The sequence below is a fragment of the Hemicordylus capensis genome, chromosome 4 (assembly GCF_027244095.1).
Source record: "Hemicordylus capensis ecotype Gifberg chromosome 4, rHemCap1.1.pri, whole genome shotgun sequence".
Taxonomy (NCBI): domain Eukaryota; kingdom Metazoa; phylum Chordata; class Lepidosauria; order Squamata; family Cordylidae; genus Hemicordylus; species Hemicordylus capensis.
In genome coordinates, this window is record NC_069660.1 from 107,181,956 (window position 1) to 107,208,646 (window position 26,691).

The following is a 26,691-nucleotide window of genomic DNA, read 5'->3' on the forward strand; positions in this document are numbered from 1 at the left end:
GACACAGAAGATACCTTCATGGGGTGCCAGGACGTCTGTTTTCCTGGGACACCTGTAAGGAAGGAGAAAAGTCCAGAATATACCAGTGTTATAATATTACAGTATAGTCCAATATAAATATAGGAAAGAAAGGCAAAACTCTTGGGTTGGAGAGATCTCCAAAATTAATATAAATTACATGTTATAATTTTTACTAACCACTTGTCTTCTCAAACAGCTTGTCTGGATTGAAACTCCTACAAATCCAATGCTAAAAGTTATTGATATTCAAGCATGTGCTGATATTGTCCATAAACATAAAGATGCTCTTTTAGCAGTAGACAACACCTTCATGTCTGCATATTTCCAGGTAAGCTGATCCTGCCTTAATCTACTGACTCTAGTGCTGAATTTTGGATATGAGGTTGGCATGTTAACAGTTTTTATGTCATTCTGATTGGGCTTTCACATGCCATGAAAATGAGTTAACATGATGCACTCGATGCCAAACTTTATGGCATGTAAAACTAGTAAACACGAGCGAGAAATCAATGTGATGATTAACTGAATATCATGTTTTCCCTCAGTAATGGATGCCATCCTAGAATGGAGGGTTGTGTCAGGACACACAGGATTCAATTCAAAGCTGATTCCCAGTAGTTAGATAGGTGGCACCAAAACCCCAGTTCCATTCCTGTCTTGCCTCAGGGAACAGTTTACAGAAAGCTCCTTCTGAATTTTGTTCAGGCCATTTCTTCCTTTCCCTCCTCTAGTGTGCCAGGGTGGGAGCAGAGTCATTTTATTGTTTCTTTTGCCAAATTTTAAGCACTTCTTTCATTACTAATTCAGTCAATTGGGCTCAGTTAGGGTTCTCCTTATTCCAAGTGTAGATGCACCATTGATGTGCATAAGGGCATTACAGTATTAGCATTTTTATTTTAAATCCCCTTTCTAATGCAAATTTCATGCATGGAATTTGCCTTTTTCACAGTTCTGGTGCACTGAGTCGACACTTTTAACAAGCTGTCAACCACAACCCCAAGATCTCTCCTGGTCATTTACTGAAAGCTCAGACCCCATCAGTGTATATGTGAAGTTGGGAATTTTTGCCCCAATATGCATCACTTTACACTTGCTTACATGGCACTGCATTTGCCATTTTGTCACCCACTCACCCAGTTTGGAGAGATCCTTTTGGAGCTCCTCACAATCTCTTTTCACTACCCTAAATGGTGTAGTGTCATCTGCAAATTTGGCCACTTTGCTGCTTACCCCAACTTCTAGATAATTTATAATCAGTTAAAGAGCACTGGTCCCAGTACAGATCCCTGAGGGACTCCACTTCTTGCCTCCCTCCATTGTGAAAACTGTCAATTTATTCCTATCCTCTGTTTCCTGTCCTTCAACCAGTTACCATTCCACACATTAACTTGTGCCCTTAGCCCATGACTGCTAAATTTAGTCTAGATCCTTTGGTGGGGAACTTTTTCAAAAGCTTTTTTGGAAGTCCAAGTACACTATGTCAACCAGATCACCTTTATCCACATGCCTGTTGACACTCACAAATAACTCCAAAAGTTATTTTGTGAGGCAAGGCTTGCCTCACAAGTTACAAGGCTTGCCTCACAAGTTAGTGAGGCAAGGCTTGCCCTTGCAGAAGCCATGTTGGTTTTCCTTCAGCAGGTCTTGTTCTTCTATAAATATTCTATATTCTTCTCTGTTCTTAAGTATGCTTTCCATCAACTTATCCAGCACAGAAATTAAGCTTACCAGCCTGTAGATTCCTGGATCCCTTCTTGAAAATGGGAGTTACATTAGCTAGTTTCCAGTCCTCTGATACAGAGTCTGATTGTAGGGACAAGTTATATATTTTTGCTAGGAGATCAGCAGTTTCACATTTGAGTTCCTTCAGAATTCTTGAGTGGATGCCATCTGGTCCTGGCAATTTGTTAATTTTTAGTTTTTAAAGATAGTTTAGAACATCCTCTCGTCATCCCAAATTGGTTCAGTTCTTCAGACTCCAAGTCTGAGAAGCTCGATTCTGGAGCGGGTATGTGGTCTGTATCCTCTGCCATGAAGACAGACGCAAATAACTAATTCAGGTTCTCTGCTATCTCTGTATCCTCCTTAATAACCCCCTTCACATCCTCATCATCTAAGGGTCTAACTGCCTCCCTGGCAAGTTTTCTGCTTCTGATATTCTTAAGGTGTTTCCCCCCCTCCTCTTAACACTTCTGTCTGTATGCTCCTCAAACTCTTTTTACATCCTTTATTGTCTCCTTGCATTTCTGTAGCCAGAGTTGATGATCCTTTCTGTTCTCTTTTGGGCAGGACTTCCATTTTCTGAAGGCAATTTTGTCCCTGACCCTAGCCCAAGAAGACACAGAGACATAATTATGGGTGAAAGGGCCACAATTTTATTAAACACTACAAACATGGCGAACTGGAACCTCAGGTGATTAATCACCACTAAAACAGTGCGGGCCCCTAGGCATGAGCAAGGACCCAAAGCCCTGCCCATAACCTGAATGGGCGACACACCCTGGCTCAGGAAATAAGGCAGGAGCGCTCCGCCTAATTCCTTCAAAGCCAACCACCCCCTTTTCAGGAAGTGATCTGGATACTTCAAGATCTTCAACCACCCCGGACCACGCAGGCCAAAGGCTGGTGAAGTCCTGAAGCTGGTTTCCTGGCAATCATTCTCCCCGTGCCGCACAGGCCACAAAGGAGCGATTAACCAATCAACCTTTAAATACCCAAGGGTGCTCACCGAATTCTAACCTCAATTTACCCCTCAGCCCGCACTGCTACTGCCACACAGGGAGGTTAGCCCACGCTTGACCTCCCTGCCCCACAACCATCCAAAAATTTGACAAGCCCCCTCTGAATATTGCGCAAGTACAGGCCGCAAACAGACTCAGACAGATGCACCCCATCAGGTCAGTACAACTTAGGGAAGCGAGCAGCTATCCCAGGTTGCAGCAAAACCTCCCCGCCAGCAGCTCGAATCAGCTTGCCTATAGCTGCCGACGCCTTGCGCCGGGCCTTCTCTATACCCAAACCTGTAGAAACCCCCCTCCATACTCTGCGCTGGAGCCAATTGACCCAAAGAATGCGGACCCCTGGGATCCAATCCTGCAGAACCTCAAAATCAGATGAGGCTTGTCGAACAATTGAGAGGCCAGTTCGCCGGCCCAAGTCATTCTCACCCAAATGCAATATCACAACATGAGGAGCAGGGAAACTAACTGAATGGTTCCTAATAGCGGGGAGCAGCTGACCCCACAGCATGCCCCGCATGCCCAACCAATATACTGAGGCCCTCCTGCCGAAGCCCAACTGAGTGCCCCACTGCGAGGTGCTGGCCCGCTTGAAGGCCCAGAAGACCAGCGAATGGCCACACACCAGGACCCGGACTGGAGCCGCCGCTCCACCAGCACCTGCCGGGAAAAAACACTGAAAATCAACCATGGGACATTGGCCGCTGTCAGCGCACATAACGCCTGACCGCCACGGACCTCCAACGCCCAATCTGCCGAACGGCGTCCTCATTCATGCCCATCTGTGTAGCAGTAGAGGCTGCCCCTATTCGAAAGGAATGTAGGGTGAGCCCCCCCATAGGGATCTTGGCAACCCGAAGGGCCTTCCGGACCACCGCCAGAAAGTGATACTGGGTTAGCGGGGTCCCATTTTCATAAACAAACAAACATCCCGCAGGACTAGGCCCCAACCCCACATAACGCCTCAAGGCCGCCACCGGGCAGAGTATCGAACCGGCAGCTGTAGCCAACTGTACCAGCTGCCCCCTGCCCTTTTGATCCGTTTTAGAGCAGCGAAGGAGCAGCCGGGCCGCACCAGCTGCAAATGATAAATCAGAGAACTGAAGACAGCAGTCCCGGGGGGAACCACCGCTGCGAGGCAACAGCTCAGAGGGGCGAAAAGCGCCAAAGGCGGCAACTAGGAGGGCTGCCTGAAAGAGTGAAGCCTCCCAAGGGCCAGCACAACAGCCGTCTAAGTGACCCAAAATGGAAGCCATCATGTCCAGAGTAATAGGACGCCTGCTGTCACTCCCAGCCGGACATACCCTGGCCCATCCTTCCAGCATGCGCCGGACCCGAGGATCTGCCGATGAATCCCTGACCCCCCTCACCTGAGCCTTGAAAGCCAAGGCGGACAAGTAACCACCTAAAGTGGACACGGTGCGGCCCACCTTGTGGAGGCATACTATAAACTGCTGCAGGTGACCCACCGGGGCAGGCCAAGCCTCAGCCAAACCTTCAGCCTTCTGGAATTGGGAAAAAGCCTCTATCTTGGCCGCGTAGCTTGCCCTGGTACTAGGAGCCAGCGACGCCGCAATGGCCTGCTGGGCCTCCAATTGCCAAGCTGCCACAGAAATGACGGCATGGGGTCCGGGAGGATCGCTGCCTCAGGAGCCAACGCCCTGAATCTGTCTACCTGGAAATGAGACAGGGCATCAGCAATCTCATTCTTAACCCCAGGAACATGGCGGGCCTGGAACACTATATTCGCCCGTAGGCATTGAAACACGAGGGCACGCACTAAGCACATGACCCTACGGGAATGAGAAGTCTGAGCGTTGACAATGTGAACGGCCTGGTTGTCACACCAGAACCGAACGGAAGAATTGGCAGACTCTCCAGCCCAAATGTGAACTGCTACAACAATGGGGAACAACTCGAGGAAAGTAATGTCCCTGACCACCCCCTGTTCAACCCACGCTACAGGCCAAGGGGCAGCACACCACTGCCCCCGAAAATAGATCCCGAACCCGGCCCCTCCGGCTGCATCCGAGTGTACCTGCAAATCAGCCTCCAAAAGCTGTTCTGATCTCCAGAATGAGGTTCCATTGAAGTGAAGCAGAAAGGACTCCCAAAGGGCCAAATCGGCCCTAACCCCTTCCGAGATTCGCACCCTGTGATGGGGGGCCCGGAGGCCCACCATAAGATCACATAGGCGTCGCAGAAAGGCCCTACCGGGAGCCACCGCCCTACAGGCAAAATTAAGGTGACCGGCCACCACCTGCAAGTCCCTCAAAGAAACCTTGCGGGCTTGCCCCATGGTCCTAACTAAGTCCAGCAGGGTCTGCAACTTGCCCAGGGGCAACCTAGAGCAACCAGCTACTGTATCAAGTTCAATACCAAGGAAAGACAACCGTGTGGCAGGGCCCTCTGTCTTATCATGCGCCAGCGGTACTCCGAGCTCAGCCGCCAGCTCCATGAAGGAGCTCAGCAAGTGGCAGCATTCCTCAGAATTGCCCCTCCCCACAAAAAGAAAATCATCTAGAAAATGAGCCATTGATACAAGCCCCACCTTTTGCCGCAATGCCCATTCCAAAAAGGTGCTAAAAGCCTCAAAGGCTGCGCAAGAAATGGAGCAACCCATGGGCAACGCCCGCTCAAAATAAAATTGACCAGCGAAGGCAAATCCCAAGAGTTCAAAATCAGCCGGATGGATGGGCAGCAAGCGGAAGGCGGACTCAATATCACACTTGGCCAGAAGGGCCCCAACCCCTTTACTTCTAACCACCTGAACCGCCTCATCAAAGGATGTGTAACGCACGGAACACAGTGTGTCAGGGATGCCATCATTGACAGACGACCCCCTAGGGTGGGAGAGGTGGTGAATCAGCCGGAATTCACCAGGCGCCTTCTTAGGCACCACCCCCAACGGTGACACACGCAAACCAGGGAAAGGGGGGGGCCGGAAAGGACCCGACACCCTACCAGCTGAGACCTCCTTTGCAATTTTCTTAAGAACCACTTGCTCCTGGCCTATGACCAACTTGAGGTTGCGGGTTCTAAGCGATCCCTGCCGTGAAGAGGATGGGATCCGAAACCCATCCCGAAAACCAAAAAACAAGTAGGAAGCGATCCCTGCCGTGAAGACGATGGGATCCAAAACCCATCCCGAAAACCAAAAAACAAGTAGGAAGCAGCGGGCCTATCGGGGTAGTGGCACAACAGGCGGCACAACGCCTCAAGCCTGATGGGGCTGGGCCCCTTTACCCGTAGGGGGTAGAGGGGGGCCACCCTTCTTATTGCCTCCGGGCCGGAACTTACCACCCGAACTGACGAAACGGGCCCTCGGGCAACTTGAACTGGGGTGTTTGGCCCCACAGAGGCCACACACATGCCTGTAACGGCAGGGTGACCGGGCGCACCTACCATTCGAGTTGTACTCCCAGCAGACCAAGTGGGGTTGAACCCACTGTTGGCCTGATCCAGGAGATGGCACCGCCCTGACCAGTTTGGACAACAAGTGCCCACTGTCGGACCTATCACCATCAACCGGATGGGCTGGGGACATTATCACAAGCCACAACTCCTGAAGAGGGGCGTCCCATGGCAAAGAGGGATCAAGGGTGGCCCTCATACGGAAACTGTCATCATAACGGATCCAAGAGGATCCTGCAAAATCAGAGACTGCCCTATGTATAATATCCATATATTTTAGCAGGGCGGGGCCCCGGGCTGGCTGTGCCTGGACAATTACCCCCATATAGATGGTAAAGCCAGACAACCAGTTGCTCCACGTCTTTTCCACTGGTTTACGTTTAGTAGCCTCGTGTTCCTTACAAGACTCCCCTTCTTTGTGCTTTACTTCAGGTTCCCGGAACAATAGGCTAAAAATGTCCACATACTCTCCCTTGAGGATCTTCTCCCTGGTGGCAGGGAGCAAGTGATCCCCCAGCGGGAGCCCCATCCCCCCGTAAGGGGCATGCTGGGTAGTAGGCAGAATGCCCCTAGGATAAAACCCAGCACCACTAGTAACAGGGACCGGAGCGGGACTACCGCCCGCGAGCGGAGTAAAAGGAGCTCCTACAAGCCTGTTTCCACCCCAAATTTGCTCGGCCGAGCCCTGGAGACCCATAAGAGCCCCAGCCATGGGAGGAGGAAAACCTGAACCCCATGAGTGTATGTAGGGCGACCAGTACGCGGCTGGCCCCCAGCCCCCCATGGCAGGCATCGGCCAGGGTACAGAGGGCCACTGGCCAGTGCCGCCGGAGGGTGTAGGTGCTGCTGGCTCACCCGGGGCCACAGGGAGAGACGGATCCAGAGGAGGCTGATCAGTTGGCACAACAGGCTGTGGTAAAGCCGGCGAAGGCAGCGCAGGAACCGAGTCAGAAGGCAGCGTAGGCGCAGGCTGTCCAGGTGCATCTGGCGAAGGTGCTGATGGACCAGTCGGTTCAGAAGGGGGGTCAGGACCAGCAGGGACCCCACCCTTCTCGAGAGCCTCCAACCTACTGGAGAGTGACTTTAATAATTGGCTCCTAGCCGCCCCGTGCGTTCTGTGAGGGACCTTGGGAGGCGGTACACCCCCACCGCCTGACGGGCCAGCGCCCTTATCTGATGGTGCAGACCTGGCTTTCTCCAATGCCTCCATTCTCCCTATCAAGGACCTGATGAGACCCATTTCATCCTCATCCTCATCCGAGGAAGATGGTGGGGGAGGGGCAGGCCTCTTGGGTTGTTTGATAGGTCGCCCGCCCTTGTTTTCTTTAGCCTTCTGAGGCATGACCCCCCCAAAGGGATTAACCAGGCAAAAGGCAAAATTCCTGGCAGTAATAAACAGGTGTCCACCCAACAATAGGCAGGAGCAGCACTAACCCAAAACCCTTCAAGAAACACTCTATGCAATACCCAGGAAAACTGAAGAACCAGAGCCCTGATCCTCTACAACCAAAGTGCCCCCCCCCCACAGCACTAACCAAATCCCCCCACCCAGCTAAGGCCGTCCACCCACCAGCACAAACCCACAAAGAGCAGAGGGCCAGGAAAAGCGGGGAGCAGGGAAGGTAAAGCGGAAGGAAGGGAGAGGAAGCATGAGAGCATGAGCGGCTAAGCCACCGAACCAAGGGCGGCCGCCTTAAAAGGCAGGGCCCCGCCTGTAGGCCGAGTGCCAGAAACCAAACCGTAAGGGCCAAGGCCCTGAGATAAGCCCCCGAATACACCGCACGCCCCGACGGGCGAAGAACGAGGCCGCTGTCCCGCAGCCGCTTGACTCGCCGCTCCAGGGAAGCCTTTAGATATGCCACACGCCCAACACGGGCGAAACCGACCACCCCCCCAGCCAGAAGGAGCTCACTACAAGAGCTCCTTCTCCTAAGAGAGTTGAAACGGACTGCCTGAGTTTGGGGTGTGGATCGGCCGATCGCGGCCAAGACCACGCCCCCAGCCACGCAACAACCTATCAGGCTGCTTCCTGGGCCTCGTGAAGGGCTGGGACAAACTCCCTCCCCTCCGCACGAGGCGAAGGGGAGGGGGATTCTTCCCTTTTATAGCTTCCCTGACTCTACTTGTTAGCCATGCTGGTGTTCTTCGGAACTTGATGGTACCTTTCCTCCTCCTTCTTGGTATACATTCCAACTGAGCTTCTATTATTGTGGTTTTAAATAAATCCCATGCTTTCTGGAGTAATTTGAACCTCCTGACTTTCCTTTTGAGCTTCCTTCTTACCAGTCCCCTCATTTTTGAGAAGTTTCCTCTTCTGAACTCCAACACATCTATGTTGGACTTTCTTGGTAATGCTCCACTTGCATATAAATGGAATAGGATCACACTGTGGTCACTGTTGCCCAGTGGTTCTACAGCTCTGACATCTCGCACCAGGTCCTGGGCACCACTCAAGAGTAAGTCCAAGTCACCTTCTCCCTGGTTGGCTCCACAACCAACTGTTCTAGCAAGTCTAGAAATTTGGCCTGTCAGTAACTCTACATGAATTTGCCCAGTCTATGTGTGGGTAATTGAAGTCACCCATTATTACAGCTCTGTCTCTCTTTGACACCTCTCTGATTTGCTTCTCCAACTCCAGGTCATTCTCAGCATTTTGATCCGGGGGGTATTAGCACATCCCTAGTAACATATTTAGTTTCAGTCCCTGTATTGTCAATGATTCTGTGGAGGACTCGGGTCCTCCTCCTTTGTGTGCAGAAGAAGAGGTCAAAAGCTTCAGTTCTTGCTTTTGGAACTAAGCACAGTTTAAAAAGCAAAATTTGGGAAACTGTGTTGATGGTGTTTACGGTTGATGGAAAATAATAATGTATTACTATTATCCATGGCAATACGTATAGATGGAGAAGGATATTAAACTACATTTGGAACAAACCTCAGTTCTTTGAGTTTGGGTGTGACTGGGAACTGTAGTTAGTTCAAAAGTGAATGCAGAGAGTCTGTTCTCACGACCTACTGGGTGGGGAAAGGCTTTGTAAACCTTGCCTTCCCCCCCTAAAGAGCATTCTCAGACCAGTAGAAGCACAGAGCGTGTTCCCACACAATCAGCGCTGATCACTCTGAGGCTGGGGACTTGTTATCTCAACCTCCCAGTATCTCGCAGTGCACTGGGGGATTCCCCCAGGGGATGATGCTCTATGCACCTGTCTGTGTAAGTGTGAGCTGCAAGCAGCTCACTCCTACACATGATCCTGGGAGCCAGGTTAAGGGTGTGTTTGCACCCTTAACCTCATCTAAGAGCCGGGCTTCAGTGCTAGGTTTGGCACTGCAGCACCAGCAGAATCCCGGCGTTTCTAATGGGCAGCCAAGCCCAGGCTTGGCTTCTCATGAGAACAGCCTAAGAATATTTTGATCTGCTCCTGGTGTGTGAAGGAGGGACTGCACAAACTCAAAAGTAGGGCAGACTTGTTAGTTACCATAAATGAAAGGTTAGATTATAGTCTGAACTGGTCAATGAATCCTGTAGCGGAGATGGAATTTTAATTTAGACCTTCCAAATCTAGTATACTACATTTTCTCAACAAATTGTTTGTTGAGAAACCAAGGTGTAAAGTTCATCTTGGTCTGCTTAGTTAAAAAATAAATCACCTTTTCCTTTCAACTCAAAGGCCTATAGAATTCCACTCATTCTTCATGCTCTTTAGTACACTGAACAAACAAAATATAGGGCTTAAACATTAAGGTGCAGAGTCTGTAATTTAGTAACTGATTTGAAAACAGGAAAAGCTGTCATGGTTAATGACAGTGCTATATTGAAACATCCCTTGGAAAACAGAAGGGCAGTAAAACAGAAGGACTTTATTTTATGGAATTAGAAGACTAAAGATGATGTGAGCGTATAATGTAGCCCATTCTCCTACACTAATCCTCCATGACCAAACATTCCAGATAGATTAGCCAATATAATAGGGGAAAACAATGTCTGATTTTCCAAATGGTGGTGTGCCACAAGCAGAGAGAAGAGTTACCATTATAGAGTTACTGTATTTCTAGGGCAACAAGGCACACACACACACACACCCTTTCAAGTGGGACAAACCCTAATGGCTGAATCAAGCAATTTGTGCCACATTCATAGTGAAGATTTAGGGGAAAGGGGAGAAAAAATGTGAAATGTAGCCATACTGTGTTTCTTGTAACATCTAGTTCTACTCTAATATCTATCTGTGTATTCATCAAATACTGCAAGAAGAGACTTCAGCACCAGTCCATTATGCTTAATAGCCCATATCTCTCTATGACAATCTCAAGGCCAGTTCAACCACCATATGGTGATTTTTCCCCTACCCTTCAGTTTCACCCTCTACTTTTTTCATTCTATCCTCCTCTCCAACTTGTTCATTCCCAAGCCAGTACTGTATTACATTTCTCATCCTCCGCACCCCCATCCGGAAAACTTATAGGCAAGAGCTGCTACTGCTCAAGTTCATTAGCAGGCATGAATGAATGCTGGAAGACTATAAATGGGACTTACTGATGCTTTAGCAAGGATACCATCACCAGTGATTTAACCTCTGCACAACAGAAATGTCTGTCACACTCTGGTTTCAATATGTCTCAGAATCAAATTTATACCTAGGAAGTTGGCTTATATTGAGTCAGATCCATCCATCAGATATTGGTTCATCTAGCCCAGTATTGTCTACACTGGCTGATAGCAACCAGACATATCTTTCCCAGCCCTAACTGGAGATGCCAAGAATTGAACCTGGGACTTTCTGTATGTATAGTAGATGCTCTTCCACTAAGCTATCATTTCTATTGATTCTTTCAACAGAAAATTAAAGGAAATTGGATCGAAAAGCCTAATATGTCTGTTCCGTTCTGTTTTTTAGCGGCCTTTGTCTCTAGGAGCAGACATTTGTATGTATTCAGCAACTAAGTACATGAATGGTAAGTGTCTGAATGTTATCTAAAATGTGTAGGGTGTGTTGATACTTATTTGAAAGCTTTGCAAAATACCTTTTATGTCCGGTAGTATTCCTTTACTTCCAAGTTTTATTTTCTTCATACCAGTTGGAAAGCACTTATTCTTTGGTTTTCACAGTGACCACACCAAATGCTCAACTCCTACGTACACAATGGTTATTGCTCTGACTAGTTTTACTCCTGGTTTTTCCTCTGTTTGTTTGTTTTTTAAACTGGCAACAGAGCCCAAAGGTAATATTTTATTTGCATTGCATGTGCATTTGTGGAGAGAGGAGTTTCATCCTTTGAAGATATTCAGTTTTTTCATTCATATCCTAGGGCAAGCCTTGACAAATTTTCTTTGGATCTAGGAGCCAGACAGTGGACACTTGACAAAGTTACTGGACTTAGTGATGAACATTGTAGAAGGGAAGGGTAAATGGGCTGCTTCTTATTCCCTTTAGAAATAACATCCATAGGACAGAAAGAGGGCTGCCTGGGACAAATAAAGATTTTATTAAATAACTGTACCTATGAATATCTTAGACTTCACGCCACAGTTAAATTTCTAGTTGCCATGACTCCCTAACACCTGGGATTTGCCAGGCCCTATCTGGGTTGTGTGGGAGGGAAACATGTATTCCTAAAAATGTTCAAAGATAATAATGTCTTGATCAGTCATACTGATCAAGATTGAAACAAATCCTTCAAATACATTCAAGGGTGGTTGTTTTCCCCCCACACATGCCTTGTGCAATCCAGAAAGGCACTTCTGCTCACACAAGGCAGGCCACTGATTTCTTCCAGTTCCTCTCCCCTGCTTCAACCACTCATGTGTCCCATCGAAGATTATTTTGTAGGGACCCCAACCCTCAAGAGCAGAATTTCGGAAGGCATAAAGGGCTGCAATGAGAAGGAAGAGGCAAGAAGTCCCCAGATTTCACTTATGTTGCTTTGAGTACAATTGCATGAAAATAAGGATTAATTCATCGTCACTTCTAGTAACTTGTTCAAAATGATGCTTTATTTTGAATCCTCTAATATTTTAACATGACATTGAATTATTTCCCCAAAGTGTTCATGTTTTACAAAAATTAGTCACTTCTCTACAATAAATTTCTGTAGCCACAATAGAACATTAAGAATTGTGACCAACTCCACGTCTGTAATGTGTGACCATTGTAAATAAATCATACGGTTTTCCTGAGGGGAAAGTCTAAATTCTCTTAACGTGTGTGTGTGTGTGTGTGTGTGTGTGTGTGTGTGTAAACAATAAATGTATGGATAAACAAGCCCTAGCATGTGAATACCAGCAAACAGAAGCACCAGGTAGCAAAACATTTATTTATTTATTCATCACATTTATATACTGCCCAAACTTTTGTCTCTGGGTGAAAGAGGTACTGTAAGATCCAACACTCTTAGAGTGGGTATGATATTCTAACAAACCACTTTTCACTTCAAAGAAAACAGTTCAAAGAAGATGACAAAAGGAGAAATCGGGCGCCTTAGCTTAAAACTATACTGGAGGAATGCAGAACAGGGAAAAGAACAATTGGCAAAATTAGTGCCTCTGTGTTCTCCTCAAGTTGAAAACCCCCCAGCAACAATCTTTCATGTCCGTCCTTGTATTTTCAGGTCACAGTGATGTTGTAATGGGACTAGTTTCGGTAAATGATGACAAGGTCCATGAGAAGCTCAGATTCTTACAAAATTGTGAGTATGAATGAACATATCTAGTTAATGAATGAAACCAGCTATAATAGGTTTAACAGCCTATTCCAAGTTTAAACCATATTCTACAGTTTAAAAGCTTTTTCATCTATCTGGTGGAGGCTTATCTGTGGTTTCTTTGCAGCCATTGGAGCAGTTCCATCACCTTTTGACTGCTACCTTTGCAATCGGGGTTTAAAGACACTATCGGTCCGCATGAAACAACATTTTCTCAATGCACTGGCTGTTGCCCGATACCTAGAGTCAGATCCTAGAGTAGAGAAGGTCATTTTCCCTGGTAAGTTGAATTTGCAGATCTTGGCAGTTGCTGAAATATTCTTGCCGTGTTAAAAAAAACAACAACCCTGGCTCTAGCTGGGCAGTTCTAGGCCACCACTAGTTGGTTGTGGCAAGTTGCATATGACTGAACAGGCTCTCTCAGCTCAATAATTTCAGAGGCTCAAATGGCTGAGTGAAGCCAGAATTAACAGGTATTTGTGAGTGACTTCTTCTCTATCCACCTTGCCCACAGTCTGTTCTTGGCATTCCACTGCTGCAATCTTTCCCCATGAATTTACATAGTTCCATTGCTTTATTTAATGTTAATGGGTTAATGTACACCCATTCCAGGCAAAGCACTCCAAATTCTGTAACAAAATAATGTACCAATTGTAGTCAACATTCATACCGCCTCTTATTTCTGTGTTAGAAACCATTCAATTTTAATATTGGAACTGGTTGCGGCATTAATGATGGCCTGTTCTGCCTTTTCTGTTTGCATCTTTGTTTAGCTACTTTATATTTTAGTAGGCTTGAGGTTGTTGCTGTTGTGTTGGTGGTTTTCTTTTAACCAAGAATACAAATAAGGTCATTTGTATAATGCATGACTCATTTCAGGATTGCCTTCACACCCACAATATGAGCTGATGAAGCGTCAATGCACAGGCTGCCCAGGAATGCTTTCCTTTTACATTAAAGGCAACCTTGAAAATGCCTCTAAATTTCTCAAAAGCATAAAGGTAAAACATATGGATGTACATTGCAAAGAACTGCTGGTATTCTTTTCAAGGCAAAGTAGTAATGGTACAGGAAGTGGGAAGATGACTTCCTCTTTGCAGAACATTAGGGAGTTGAATTACTTGTGGGAAGTGCTAAAAGGCAAATAACTGACATAGTTATGAGAAGTGGCACTAATGAGAAGGAAGGAAGAGGGTGGGCCAGAATTAATGTGAAGTTCATTCATGCAACCGATACCTGCCTAGCAAATCTGAACTGGTAGTGCCACTCTGTGCCAATTGCTCTCCCGTCTTCCTCCACAATTATAAATGGAGCTTTTGCTGATGTAACACTGGTATGGTGTGTTAAAAGGCCTGAAATAAATGTGTTGACTTCAGAAGACACTGTCAAGTCAATGCTTCATCTACATGTATCACCAGAAAAGCATTCTCTTAAAAACAGGTACAGCCCATATGATCGTCAATTATCTTAAGTATCAGTCAGCAATGAATTGTCTTTTTGTGTGTGTGCCTACTGGCTGTACGCAGACTTGCACCTGCTCCTGCAAACGATGATACATTAACACAAAACATACAGAGAGTCTTCTACAATAACCATTGCTGATAAAACCTTTGCCTAAAGAAAGATGAGTGAAAGTATGAGTTTTATTGTCTGTCCCACACTGTCACAGGATGTGGGAAGGTAACAGTTGTTTTAATTGGAAGGTTGGTAAATAAAACTCCCATCTTGGCCTTGCTCTATTCCTGGACACTAAAAACCAATGGAGTAACATTATCTTGCACCATTTCTAGGAACTCAGGTTTTGGCAAGTCTCCATAGAAGTTCATAGTAGAGGGAGGCCCCTGGGAATATCTGTCTATGTGCACTTGCAGTCCTGAACTTGGCATATAGTTGGTAACCTTAAATGGATGTTCCTGGTCTGTCTTATCAGATTGTGAAGGCAGAGGTATGTCATCCCAAGTCATCCCAAGTACCCAAAGTTGTAGTTGTAGGCCTGCAAAAATAGAAGGAAATACCAAAAACTTTCCCTTGCTGTCTTGGCTGTATCTTGCTTATAAACTCTTGCCTAACAAATCTCCTATAGCAATAGCAGAGCAGACAATGTTTTTCTATGCACTAGAACATCCCATTTCTACCAAATGAACCCAAACCGTTGGCCATGCAAGCACTTTCTCTTATACTTAACTATTTGACTGGCTCAAGATTTGTGCTAGCCTCCTTGGAACCCCTTTGGGTTTATCAAGTGGAGTTTATGGAAGTTTTTTCACACCCAGCTTTTAGATCACATCTCCTCCAGAATAGAGATGTGTGTTCCCATATTGGCCAAATTTACCACGAAGTCCTTGTAAGCTATCAGGGAACACTTCACACACAATCTGGGTTTTTCATTGCGCATTATAGTGTAGCCTGATTTTATATCGAGGTAAAAATCCCCACGTTTTGCATTGGTTTTGGGGGGCACTTTCGAACTCGCAGAAAACAGTGGTAAAACCTGCTATCTGGGAAACCTCCTGGAGATATGCCTTTTCTCCCCCCCACCCCCGCATTGCAGCTTGTCCTCTAGCAGGGCAATAGTTCTGGTCAATCCTGTCAAGTGCAGTCCCCCTGCCCCCCACCCCTCAGCTCAGCAATCTGGGAGAAGCCACATTTTGCCAGACATCTCCCTGTCATGCAGGAAGTAAGTTCTGGGGCAGCCAGGAGAGAAGTGGATCCAACCAATTTTACAGGCTGTTCTTTACTATTTAATTGGTTTCAGATCTCAATAGCTCATCTGAGAGACTATGTAGCTTGTCACTTTGAGAATTAATGTTCTCAAAGATGTGGGTATGTGTAATTCAAGATGGACAAAAATGTGTCCCAAAGCTGAAAACAAGCACTTCCTGTATTTCATTTTTGTTAAATCAGATAACTTGGTTGCACTGTATGCTTCTTTATTTTCTCTGTCAAAATAGATCCTCCTAAAGTAGGATCTTATTCAGAGCTGCAGCTAAATGCATTGGCTTGGGTAGATTTAGGCACAACTAATTTGACACAGTTGCAACTTTTTAAATGAATGTTTGTTCTAACTGTAACTTTTTTGGGGTGGTGGTGGGAATTCCGCCTTTAGCTTTTTACACTGGCTGAAAGTCTGGGAGGATACGAAAGTCTGGCAGAACATCCGTAAGTGAAGTCTCTTGAAATTTCTGTATTTATCAGTGCACACTGCAAAACAACAACCAATAAACATATGTTTATCATAGTATTTTGAATCTTGGTTATGTATGTTTGACCTTTCTTGCAAGGGAACAGCATACATTTCTTAATACCAGCCTTCCAAATAAGTGTTCATAAAGTGGTCACCCACCTTTTCCCACTCACCCACATGGATGCTCCTCTTTCATAAATACATTTTCCCCAGTAGCAGTGCACCGCATTTCCCCTACTGGCCAGTTATGGCCCACTCTCTTTCTCTCTCCTGGAATTACCCCAAACATAAGGTAGACACCAAAAATAGCTACTGGAGGAATGCTGTGCTGCGGTTGGATAGGGCCAGTTGTTCTCCCTCTGCTATACAAGAGAATCAACACTTTTGAAAGCTGTCTTCTTGCTCAGTTAGCAGGGTCAAGTAATAGAGCACACAAGATCACTACAACACTTTTCTGAGCTGGCAAAATGTAAACACCAGTAAAGAAAGGATGGGTATACAGCTGTTGGAGCATAGCTGTGTGCTTCTCTGTCTACAGTATGATGCCATGCCAGTTACCAGTCATCTTCTCTGTTTTTTCGTTTAGTCCCTGAGGGAGAAAAAGACACTGAGGCTGTTCTCACAAGCAGTCTAGGCCAGGCTGGGGTGGTCAGCCTGGGTTAGGCTTCTCATGTGGAGCAACAGGATCCACATGGATCCCGGCACTACCACCCAGTCTAACCCCACTCCCAAGCCCAGCTCTTAAGCTGAGGTTAAGGGAGCAAGCACTCCCTTAACCCAGCTGCCAGGATTGTGCGTCTCCTCAGGCTGCACACAGTGTCAAGAGACACAGAGACGGGAGCCTGGAGCACTTATCTGACGGAGGTCAATGCACCGCGCTCATTAAGGCACCATGCTCATGGTACGGTACATTGTGAGATATCTGGAGGCCAGGACACGTCATCCTGGCCTCCAGAGTTCCATGCTGTGCAGCGCCATGAGGATCATCTGGGAGCATGGGTCACGCTCCCAGCAGCATTTTTGTGCTCGTCTGGTGGGGAAGGTGAGTTTGAGCAGCCTTTCCCGTCCGGTCGTGTGACTGTCCTCCCGGTCACGTGGTAACCAATACCAAGAGTGCAGTTTCCTTAACCGTAGACATCTGAATTGGGCCTTAATGTTATGGCATGTAGGATAGCCTTCTAGAGATGGACACAGATTTCTTGCCCTCATGGGTTTCCAAGCATCATCTCTGTGTTTGGTATTGCCAGTATTCTTGAGTCAGTCCTGACCAAGTGGATGTTTTTGGTTTGATGAGGTTAACATCCTGCAATAGTAATAATAATGACCTCAGTGTTGCACAGTGAAACAGAGGCAGTTCTGAGCTACCCACACCTCCTGCAAGAACCTCAAAAACCTGGCAGCGCTCTTGCACAAACACACTGGCAACATCACCCTTCTGCTATGCTATTCACGTTGGAAATCATATAAATAATGTCACAGAAGTATGATCGTACCAGTATAAGTATTCGTGGAAGAGTGCAGGCAGGTTTTATAGTTGCTGTCAGCAGCACAAGCAGTTCTAAAGCACTTGTATTTCACTGTTTGCCAATATGTATTGTGCCTTTTTAAAAAGGCATTAAAAAGGTGGGACCTACCCAGTAAGCTCATAATCTAATTTGGTGGTTTTGATTGTTCCTCTACAGCGTAAATAATTTATCCCTCCCCGCAATAATTTATCTCCTCCTAAGAGAAGAAACAAAATTTATCTATTCTTGCAGATAAAAGGTCCTAATTATGCCATAAGATTAGCTCTAGGTTGTTTGGTTTTTAATGTGGCTAAAGTTCTGCAAGGCAACTTTATCACACAGAGGCATGTTCAGAAGGAAGTTAACATCTGCTAACTTGGCCAAGAGGCACCTTTTAACATGGTGGTTCTCTTTTATTTAGCAGGGGGAGAGTAACTGGCCCTATCCACCCCCAGCACAGTACCTCCAGTGACTGTTGCTGGTGTCTGTCTTATGTTTCTTTTTAGATTGTGAGCCCTTTGGGGACGGGGATCCATTTTATTTATTTATTTCTCTGTGTAAACTGCCCGGAGCCATTTTTGGAATGGTGGTATAGAAATCAAATAAATAAATAAATAATAAACATCTGCTATGTATTAGCCACTGAATTTTAGATGTGGTTTCCAGTATTCTACAAGAGTCCCAGAAACCGTGTGTCATGCAGCACTCTTTCAACTAATTTATGATATTCACTGTCACAAATGTGGTAATGGTCACTAGCTTGCATGATTTAAAAGGAGATTAGTCTCAGTCACAAAGGATAGGCCTATTATTGGTCATCAAGGCTATATAGAAACTCCATGTTCAGAGGCAGTATGCAGAGGGCTAATGTCTTAAGGTTCTACTCTTGAGCTTCCCAGGGGCATCTGAACTAAATAGACCTTTGGTCTGATTCAACAGGGCTCGTGTTTTGAATTGTTTAAGTCCAGGGATTAAGCCACAACTAATGCAATGAAGGATGTACATACATTAGAAAATGTCTACTAAACTGAGACAGACTGAACATATTCATTTCATTCTCTGTTTCAAAAAGCTGCTGTTTAAAGTGTGTACAGAGGAGGGCATACTTGATTCAGGAAACTCAGCTGCACCCACTAGCAATAGCAAACGGCTTTGTAACGGAGTGTATTAAACATAGGCACAGAGCTGATTTGAGGCAGCAGATAAATACAACATTAATTCTAAACTATTCTCACTTAAGGATGCATACTTTCAAATTAGAGTCCCTGCTAACTAAGCGGAGAGGCACCCTTCCAGGTGATGAGTCTCTTTATATTAAGCAAGGGGAGAGCAACTGGCCTTGTTCAATCCCAGTACAGCATCCCTCCAGTGGCTGTTGCTGGTATCTATCTTTGTATTTCATTTTAGCCTCTGACCCCTTTTGGGGGCCAGGGAACTTTTTTTTTTTAAAATGTTAGCCACTTTGAGAACTTCTTGTAGAAAAGTGGTATGTAAATAATAGTGTTAGTAGATGTTCTGTGACTAGCATTTGCCCACTTTGGAAAGAGATCAGCCAGACATCCAGGAGGAGCACTGAAAAATAATCTTTTTTGCATGTTACATATCCAAGTTTTTTGCCTGCAAGTCATCTTCTCTGTAGCTAATAGCAGCTTTAGGGTGGTGATCTAAATAGAAAGAATTGCCATGGGCAAAAAGACACCCCTCCACATGATGTCTTTATATGAAAATTGCACCCAAAGTTTTTTAATCATGGCATTCCAATGTGGTGTGTATTTTTACTCTAATTCTTTAAAGTTTGGGAAGAAAAGTAATTTAGGGTTTTTCCTTTCTGTGCTAGGATGCCTTTTCTTTTCATTTTAAAATTTTGTATTTGGAAAATGGGATTATGTGACCAAGTCCTGAACACAAACTTCTTTTAATTCTGTTATACCTGACAGGACTGGTAGAGACTGAAGTAAATATATCCCTGTTTTAATGAGTTTGTTTTTTTCCTCCTTTAATGGGTCAGTATCACTGTACCTAAAATACATATTCTTGTGCCAACACACACAATGGGCAACATCCAGACTAGTCATGACTTAAGTGCCACTGAAATAAATGATGTTAGTCATGACTAACTGAAGTCTCATTAATTTCAGTGAGACGTAGTCATGATTAATTTAGTCTGGAAGTTGCCCAGTGTTAGGATCTTGGTAAAGATGAAGACACATACAACGTTTTTACAGCAGTGAGGCCACTCTGAAAATGACCTCACTGCACTTAATCAAATGTAATGTTCCTGTAACAGGGTCAACCTTGGGGGCGGGCAGCAGGGGAGTGGTTCTACAAGTTAAAGCAGAAACTAGCTGTGCACTGGCCCAACTGTCTGGTCCCCCATGATGTCACCAGGAAATTCTCCCTGCCAATCCATGGAGCAGTATTACATATGTTACAAAATGTGGGGGTGGGGGTGGTAGGGGAGATTTAAGCAAAACTAACAAATGCATGAACGTTCATGTTGTGCTCTTAAAATTGTTTGTCTGATGCATGTTTAGTTGGTATCAGGTCTGTTACTCCAGTTGTGAACTTGGCCTCAGTGTGAAGAATTTGCAGTGAACTCTATCACACCAGTCTTCACACGTCCACTGTGGCTATTTGCCAGTTCAGGATCTCTGTGTGTGCTGCTGTGGGCACTGTGCCAATGTGGAGGCTCTGAGGATTTGCTGCTGTCTGGGAACTGCTTCTCCTGGAATAGCAACCCCAGAGCCTTCCATAAATCATTGCTGTCATCAGCCCCTAGAGCATGTGATGTGGATTTCGAGCAATAACCTAGCATGACCCACAGTGACAGACTATATTGACCAGGCTCAACCTTCTCTCTCTAAGAGACTCCATTGGCATTTTGCAGAGCCAGATCAATGGACTCATAATGCAGTATGTGGCATTGCCTCGCTATCTGTAAGGCTTTTAAAATGTTTGTATCACTGGTAGTGATTGGTCCATGACTTTATTGTACTGTTTGTTCTTATTCAGTGCCATCATGACTCACGCTTCAGTTCCAAAGGCAGATAGAGAAGCCCTGGGAATCTCTGACACGTTGATTCGCGTGTCTGTTGGTTTAGAAGACTTGGAAGACTTACTAGAGGACCTTGACCAAGCTTTGAAGGCAGCAGTAAGTCACTTCATAATTTTCAAGGCTCCAGGACAGAAAACTTCACCTGGCTTCTGCCTTGACTGTTGCTTCAGAAATTGGTAGTACTTTTGAATACTGAAGCCCTTGGAGAAGTTCAGTTTATCAGATAATATGACAAAACACAATTGCTCTGTGATATAAGGGTTATGTTTCTTGCTTTTGGTTTAGTTTTTAGTGCAAGTGTTTGGCACTAGATCCGTGCCAAAATATTTCCCTTCCTACATCCAGCTGTGTATTTCGGGTGCAAATTCTAAGCCTATGGAAATGTGCAAAGAACACAGGAGGATCTGTTCTGTATTCCAAAATGGCTCCAGAATGTGTGGAAGTCTCCTGGGAGGCCATAGAGCAGGGCTGCACAACTTTGACCCTGCAGATGTTGAACTACAACTTCCATAATACCTGACTATGGGCCACTGTTGCCATGGATGATGGGATTTGTAGTCCAAAAAGGGCCAAACTTAGCTAGAGGGTTGACGTTGTGCAGCCCTGCCATAAAGCCTAAAAGCTGCTCTGTAGGATAAAGTCTCTCTCTCTCTCTCTCTCTCTCTCTCCAACCCTTCCCATTTCTCACCACCAACCAATGGCCTCCAATAATTCCCAATATGTGCTTTCCCAATCTGGCTTGCCATGTAGGATTTCCAGTGTGTGTTGTCTTTTTGGAATATAAACAGAAACCACGCATTGAACACTCTTTAACTTTCTACCCACCCAATTTATTATTTTGTGAGAAACAACCATCAAATAGCCAAATACTTTCATATGTGTATTATGCTTATCCCTGCACTATCTCCCCCCCCGCCCCATTATTGCTGAGAGGAATGGCTTCAGGCTTCTCTGAACAGTGGTTTTCAATGGTATCCACATAATGACAGTGTGTGTACACATTCCCCATAGTCCATGTGTACACAGGACTATGCACCAGCACACTGGTTTGACTTACATGGATGTGCCACATTAATAAACATTCCCCTTCTTTTATTAATTCTGCATTTCCTGTCCTGGCATGCTCAGCATCACCATTCAGCCCCCTTCAAGCCCAGTCAATTGCCCTGCCTAATGTCCTCTTTCCATTATTTCCTCTCTGGTTCAACTACAGCTTAAAGACTTCACCTGGTGATGGTGATTCCAAAGCCACTTTAATCCTGCTCCACCACTGGGCTGGAATAAAGTACAGAGTCGGGTATGCTTCATTTAGCTATATCTGAATCCATCAACCAAAACATTTTCATTGCTTAGCTTTTCTGTTGAGAAATTCTGAGGTGGGGAGGCTTTTTGGAGCTTTAGAGGTGGAGATTAGAGTTGTTAAAAGAACTGTTATGAATCATAGTGGTACCTTTAAAGCCCTACAAGGCTTGGGGCTGGGGTACCAGTTGGACCACATTCACCCATATGACTCTGCCAGGGCCCTCCGATCATCATCTCAGGCCCTGCTCATGACCCCGCCACTAACAGAGATCTGGTTGGCAGGGGCTAGGAGACAGGGCCTTTTCGGTTGTGGTCCTTCGGCTTTGGAATGCCCTCCCTGAAGAGCTTCGCCATGCTCCCTCCCTCAGTGTCTTTAAAAAACATCTTAAAACACACCTTTTTAAGGAGGCTTTTTAATAATATTATTATTTTGTTATATACGGTAGGTTCTTTAGCTTCTTTAGTTTTTTATAATTTTCAGGTAATCTGACCTTAAAAATTTTTTTTACTACTTCCCCTCTGTCTACCTTATTGTTGTAAACCGCCCCGAGCAGTTTTGCACTGAAGGGGCAGGGTATAAATACTTTAAATAATACTACTACTAAGTACTTCCTTAAACACTTGCATAACAATATAGAACATTGGCTTTGCCGGTGATCCTTTTGATGCCCTGGTTGAGAACTGGAACAACTTGCTCACTAGGGCAGTAGTAACGATTGCTCCCAAGCGTCCCCTCCGACCCGCTTCAAATTTGGCCCCTTGGTATACAGAAGACCTACGGGGGCTGAAGCGGCAAGGTAGGCAACTGAAGTGCAGGTGGAGAAAGACTTGACTTGAATCTGACAGATTGCGACATGGAGCACATCTAAAGATCTATGCTCAGGCAATACGTGCGGCAAAGAGGCAGTTCATTTTTGCACGTATTGCCTCTGCGAGTTCACGTCCAGCGTAGTTGTCCAGGGTTGTGAGGGGACTAGTATCTGCCCCCCCTCCCTTGAACCAGAATTCGGAGTCATCAGTTACCTGCTGTGATGTGTTTAAAGAGTTTTTCGCAGATAAAATCTCTCTGATTCGGGCTGACCTAGATGGAGACTCCACAATTAATTTGATATCTGAGCTGGAGGTGCCCAACAACTCCTCTTATGTGATTCGACTGGATCGGTTTTAGTCTGTGACTCCTGAGGATGTGGACAAGCTGCTTGGAGCAGTGAGGCCTACCACTTGCTCTCTTGACCCTTGTCCAACATGGCTTATTCTATCTAGTAGGGAGGTTGTTGTAGACAGTCTGGTGGAAATGCTTCTTTGAGGGAGGGCAGGATGCCCCCTTGTCTAAAGGAGGCAATCATTAGACCTCTTCTAAAGAAGCCTGCATTAGATCCCTCAGAGTTGAGCAATTATCGGCCTGTTTCCAACCTTCCATGGCTGGGCAAGGTAATTGAGAGGGTGGTGGCCTCTCAGCTCCAGGCGGTCTTGAAGGAAACTGATTATCTAGACCCATTTCAAACTGGTTTTTGGGCGGGCTATGGCGTGGAGACGGCCTTGTTCGGCTTGATGGATGATCTCCAATTGGAAATTGACAGAGGGAGTGTGACTCTGTTTGTCCTTTTGGATCTCTCAGCGGCTTTCGATACTATCAACCATAGTATCCTTCTGGAATGTCTGAGGGTGTTGGGGGTGGGAGGCACTGTTTTACAGTGGTTCCGCTCCTACCTCTCGGATAGATTCCAGATGGTGTTGATTGGAGACTGTTGCTCTTAGAAATCTGAGCTTAAGTATGGTGTCCCTCAAGGCTCTGTACTTTCTCCAATTCTTTTTAACATCTACATGAAACCGCTGGGAGAGATCACCAGGGGATTTGGAGCTGGGTGTTACCAGTACGCTGATGACACCCAGATCTCCTTCTCCATGTCAGCTTCTTCAGGAGCTGGCATATCCTCCCTAAATGCCTGCCTGGAAGCAGTAATGGGCTGGATGAGGGAGAATAAACTGAAGCTGAATCCAGATAAGACGGAGGTACTTATTGTGCAGGGTCAGAACTCTAGAGATGATTTTGATCTGCCTGTTCTAGATGGGGTCACATTTCCCCAAAAGGAACAGGTTCGCAGTCTGTGAGTACTTCTGGATCCACACCTCTCCCTAGTTTCTCAGGTTGAGGCGGTGGCCAGGGGTGCTTTCTATCGGCTCTGGCTGATACACCAGCTGCGTCCGTTTCTCAAGATCAACGACCTCAAAACAGTGGTCATTGTTGGTAGCCTCCAGACTTGATTTTTGTAATGTGCTCTATGTGGGGCTGCCTCTGTACGTAGTCCAGAAACTTCAGTTGGTTCAGAACGCGGCAGCCAGGTTGGTCTCTGGGTCATCTCGGAGAGACCATGTTACTCCTTTACTGATGGAGTTACACTGGCTGCTGCCAATAGGTTTCCGGACAAATACAAAGTGCTAGTTATAACTTACAAAGCCCTAAACAGCTTAGGCCCTGGGTATTTAAGAGAGCGTTTTCTTCATTACAAGCCCCACCGCCCATTGAGGTCATCTGAGGAGGTCCATCTCCAGTTACCGCCAACCCGTTTGATAACTACACAGAGACGGGCCTCCTCGGTCGCTGCCCTGAGATTGTGGGATGTGCTCTCTGCTGAGATACGATCCTCCTCATCTCTGGCAATTAAAAAAAAAAAACCCACCTGAAAACCCATCTTCTCCCTCGAAGTAGGAGGTCACGGCTCACAAAGGTTAACTTCCACGCCTTGCTCCCGATAGACAGGAAATCTCAGGTGTTTTTCAAGTAGCTGAAGTCCGTCCCCCTTCTCCCAGCATGCTCAGGTGTGATTCCCCAGTTCCTAGCTTTCTCAGCTTCCTAATATTTTTGGGTTTTAATCTCTGGTTATTTTTAAATTGTTAAAGTGTTTTTAAGTTTTTGTATATGTTTTTAACTGGTTTTATGTTATTGTAAACTGCCCAGAGATGAAAGTTTGGGGCAGTATACAAATTTGATAAATAAATAAAAAATAAATAAATAAATTCAATGACAGATATTCTTTCTTGCAAAACAGCCAAATTTACTTTAAAAACCTATAGTACTTCTTGGCTGCTGGCTTCCTCATTATTCTACCTTATTACTGTTTTCCTAACATAACTTACGAAGGCAGTTAGGAGTTCGAAGCTCTGAACTGGCATACAGGTGGCCTTTATCCACAGTCCTGGCACCCGCAGATCCGTGTATCCATGGTCGGGCCATGTGCACCTGGCCTCATTATCCACAGACTAAAAAAAACTTAAAATTTGCCTACCCGTGGTTCCTATGTGGCCAGAATGGACCTCCGAGGTCATTTCTGGCCACCACTTTGCTGAACAGTCATTTCGTGGCTCTGTCTTTAAAAAAATGATTTTTTTCATGGAACATTGGGGGCTTTGGGGGGCATTGCTGGAGAGCTAGAGACCTGGAGAGCATGGTATGTTGCTTTCTTGCTCTTATTTTTGCCCTCCAGGGACCTAACCCCACAATTCCCATTCACTCAAGGTCTTGTTATCCATGGTTTCGTTATCCATGGTTGTAGCAGATAACCCTCGTCGATAATTTTATTTATTTGTTTATGGATTACATTTCTGTACCGCCCAAAACTTGCATCTCTGGGCAGTTTACAATTAAAATAATTAAATAATGAGGGCCAACTGTACAATGCTCTTTGTGTACTGAATAAATCCACTCTGAGATAATCAAAGAAAGATAGTAATTGACTTATTTTCTTTTTATCACAGGTTCCTGATTATACGATCCGTAACTAGGGTCAAGACTTGAAATTGCAATTGATTCAAGCATATGGAATGTAAAGACAAGAAACTGAAAAACTCAGCTTCTCATGCATTTTTCTTAGATTTCATTCCTTGAAAATGAAGGATAATGACATTTAATGGTTGCCTTTTGGCCTTCTCACCCCATCAATGCAGCAAGTACCATCATCCCATCAGCATCTTGATCTTTTGATTTTAAAGAGTTGCCTTTATTTCCAGCTGTAGCTCTCATAACTGCAAATCACACTCAGGAATACTGTGTCCATTTATCCATAAAGGTTGATCTTATTAAAAGGGTACACTGTTGTGCCAGTACATCCTATTCTTCCTCTTCATTGTTGTACATGCTGCTGAATAATCATAGTAATTTTAAAAATGAATTTTAATATCTAATGCCAAAAAAGACTTCCAGGTACAAAAAGGGTCCTGGACAGCTTCTTCAAATCTGCTTTCCCCCTCTCTTCTGTAATACTTAAACATGAAGAAAAAAATCATTTGTTTTTAAAATTAAACCTTAAATTTACTTTGGTTTCTGAAATTGAAGTGCACTTTTTCAAAACCTAAACATTGTATTTGCTTTGAATTTTTGAAATTACCAGAATGTATAATGAATAGTGAAAGTTTTATCTTGTGTTTGCATAGGGCACTTCTAGTTCTGAGGTCTAAATTTATTGCTTCAATATGTGAGCTTAATGAACTGTTTCCATGAATGCCACAGATTTCAGGTCAATTTGCACTTGTCATAAATTAAAACAAAGTTGATTTGGATCCAGTTTTTCTGAAGTGTTTCTTATTTAAAACATTTGGTAAAAACCTGATGTATTCCTGTCCACTTGATACTGCTGCATCAGACCATCCTATAATAACCAAATGAGCTCTGTAAGTTGAATGTTGTATGGAATATTGTTTACAATACCAATTCTGTTAGTAACTCAAACATAGTAAAAATGCAGCCGGCCCTAACCAAAGCATCATGGAGCCCCTCTA

The 26,691-nt window shown here is 45.2% G+C and overlaps 1 protein-coding gene across 2 annotated transcripts in view; it reads left to right on the forward strand.

Annotated features, from left to right (window-relative positions):
* The window catches only part of CTH (cystathionine gamma-lyase), a 57,567-nt gene extending 31,095 nt beyond the window's left edge, over nt 1-26,472 (forward strand). For both annotated transcript variants that reach the window (XM_053245694.1, XM_053245693.1), the window contains exons 5-12: nt 218-349; nt 11,066-11,123; nt 12,777-12,854; nt 12,997-13,149; nt 13,749-13,870; nt 15,976-16,028; nt 20,571-20,709; nt 25,672-26,472. In XM_053245694.1, coding sequence (XP_053101669.1) covers nt 218-349; nt 11,066-11,123; nt 12,777-12,854; nt 12,997-13,149; nt 13,749-13,870; nt 15,976-16,028; nt 20,571-20,709; nt 25,672-25,698 — 762 coding nt within the window. In that variant the 3' untranslated portion in view covers nt 25,699-26,472. The remainder of the gene's footprint in view (nt 1-217; nt 350-11,065; nt 11,124-12,776; nt 12,855-12,996; nt 13,150-13,748; nt 13,871-15,975; nt 16,029-20,570; nt 20,710-25,671) is intronic.
* Nucleotides 26,473-26,691: the final 219 nt, after the last annotated feature.